This window comes from Gossypium arboreum, chromosome 8, assembly GCF_025698485.1.
Source record: "Gossypium arboreum isolate Shixiya-1 chromosome 8, ASM2569848v2, whole genome shotgun sequence".
Taxonomy (NCBI): domain Eukaryota; kingdom Viridiplantae; phylum Streptophyta; class Magnoliopsida; order Malvales; family Malvaceae; genus Gossypium; species Gossypium arboreum.
The window spans coordinates 36,422,650-36,424,787 of NC_069077.1; the positions used below are offsets into that span (position 1 = coordinate 36,422,650).

Genomic DNA, 2,138 nt, shown 5'->3' on the forward strand with positions numbered 1-2,138 from the left:
AAAAGGTGTAAAGCGATGTATCCACTTCTTTAATTTGGAGATTGACACCAACTATTGAAGTTGCTGCTTGTTTTCAAGTAAATGGAAAGAAGAGAATCCAATTGATTGGATTTTTTAACAGACATTTCATTAATCTCAGCTTTTTGCTATTAATTCCAAAATGCATCTAAAGAAAGGAGGAGAGAAATAGGAGAAGAAAACAATGAAATCCACATAATGTTAATCGTTAATATATTATCAAGTGGGGGAGTTTAAAACAACCCCCAAACACCAAAACTTTGTCCAAACCCTCAATTCCAAATCATTTAGCATCAATTCCATACCTTAACTACTATTATCATATATAACAAAAAAAAAAGAAAGAAAAGAAGAAGAAGAAGCACAACTATCAAAATCCATTCCAAAAAATAAAGTAGTTTGCAAAAATACAACAACTCTGCGTTGAATAGCTAAAATTTTCTTTTCCTTCTTTTTTTTTTTTCTTCATTGCGGTAATTTCCCGGATTTTCATGTATATATACAAACCAACTCCTTAAAAAGGTGATAAACAAAAAAGCTTCATTTTTTTTTTTGTTGGGAAGCAGACAGGTATAACTACAAAGCAGTAATTTGAGAATAATCACCAAAGACTTCAGGGATCCCAGAGGCAGCCCACAGCCTCTCATTAAACGTTTGTTGCATATCATCAGGAACAAAACTTGTTCTACAAAGCGGACATGTTTTCTGATCATACCCCATCCAACGGTCTAAACAGCTCCGATGGAAAATATGGCGGCAGTTGGTCAGCCGCCTGATCTCATCCTGCCCTTCGAAGTCGTATAAGCACACGGCGCAGCTCTCCGGCGGGTCAACGAGGTCGGAGAACTTGACGACGGGTAGGAGTTCCCGGATGAGGAGAGCAGATACGGGGGCGGCGGAAGCGTGGTGGGTTTCAGGGGCGTATTCGCCCCAAGGAATGTCGGGTTCGAGGAAATCGGGGAGACCCAAATAGAGGAAGAGAGTGGAAATGAATTTGCGAAGGTAAGCAAGGAGAGAAAGCGTGTGGAGAAGCAATCTTGGAAGAAGAAGCTCGGAGTAGGCTACTGGGAAACCCATGTTTTTGTTCTAACTTTAGATACAATGTGAGATAAGCTATGGTTTCCGACGCTTTGGGTTTTCTTTCTTCTTGAGTGATAGATAAATAGGAAGAGATGGAGAGAGTTGGAGTGAGTATATATAGAGATTTTCCAACTCAAAGAAGCTCACTTCAACAATAAAAGAATATTTTGGATTCATCTTTGTAAGCTTTTGTTTTAATGTTTAATTTAATTTTAAAAATGTTTATTTTTGTTTTCACAAACAATGAATAAAAATTCCGATAGGAGTGGGTAAAATGAAATGATTAAATAAAAATGATTGTGACCAAACCTAAAATTCAAACCGCACTGCCAACCACCCTTGCTTTTATCATAAAGTTGACAGATTCTTGTGATTTCATTAGGGCATACTTTTTTATTTTTGCCTAATTCTATTTTTATTTATGCATTAATTTTAATTATAATAATACATATGTATTACTTGTAATTGTGACTAAAAAACAGAAAAAGTTTGGAAAGCAAATAATAACAAGTCCAGTAGAAAGGTACCTTCCAAAAAAATTGAAGTTAATTATATATATATATATATAAAATATGAATATAAAATTAAATTTTAATTTTTAATAATTATATAAGTTTTGGAATTCATACAATTTGAATGTAAATAAAAGAATATCAAACCTCAAATTCAGACAATTTTTTTTCCTTTGTTAATTCAAATTTCAAAAGAATAGGATTCCATGCAAGGATATTTGTTAAAGCATACTAAAATAAAAATAAAAATGAAATTTGAGAGGGCTAAAAGTGAAACCTAATTCTTCAAGAATTTAAATTTTAAGTGAAAGAAATATGTAGTATAAATATCAAATGATGAAATAGGGTGGTCCACATAAATTAATAAATGAAAGATACATACCATCTAAGCGTTGATAAAGATCACTGTTATGATTAGTCTTTCTAAAAGGGTTGGTATAAGGGTTTATTGTGTAAAAGAATGTATCAAAATTTTATAAATAGGTTAATTAATTTTTGTATATTAAAAATAGATTAAATTTTTAATAA

The 2,138-nt window shown here is 32.4% G+C and overlaps 1 protein-coding gene across 1 annotated transcript; it reads right to left on the reverse strand.

Moving 5' to 3' along the window:
• Positions 1-377: 377 nt before the first annotated feature.
• Positions 378-1,283, reverse strand: LOC108485593 (brassinosteroid-responsive RING protein 1-like). The gene has a single exon (XM_017789452.2). The coding sequence runs from the start codon at positions 1,093-1,095 to the stop codon at positions 595-597; it is 501 nt and encodes a 166-aa protein (XP_017644941.1). The 5' UTR covers positions 1,096-1,283; the 3' UTR covers positions 378-594.
• Positions 1,284-2,138: the final 855 nt, after the last annotated feature.

Coding starts and splice junctions, on each gene's coding strand:
- LOC108485593 (XM_017789452.2), bottom strand. CDS start 1,095: ATGGGTTTCCCAGTAGCCTACTCCGAGCTTCTTCTTCCAAGATTGCTT.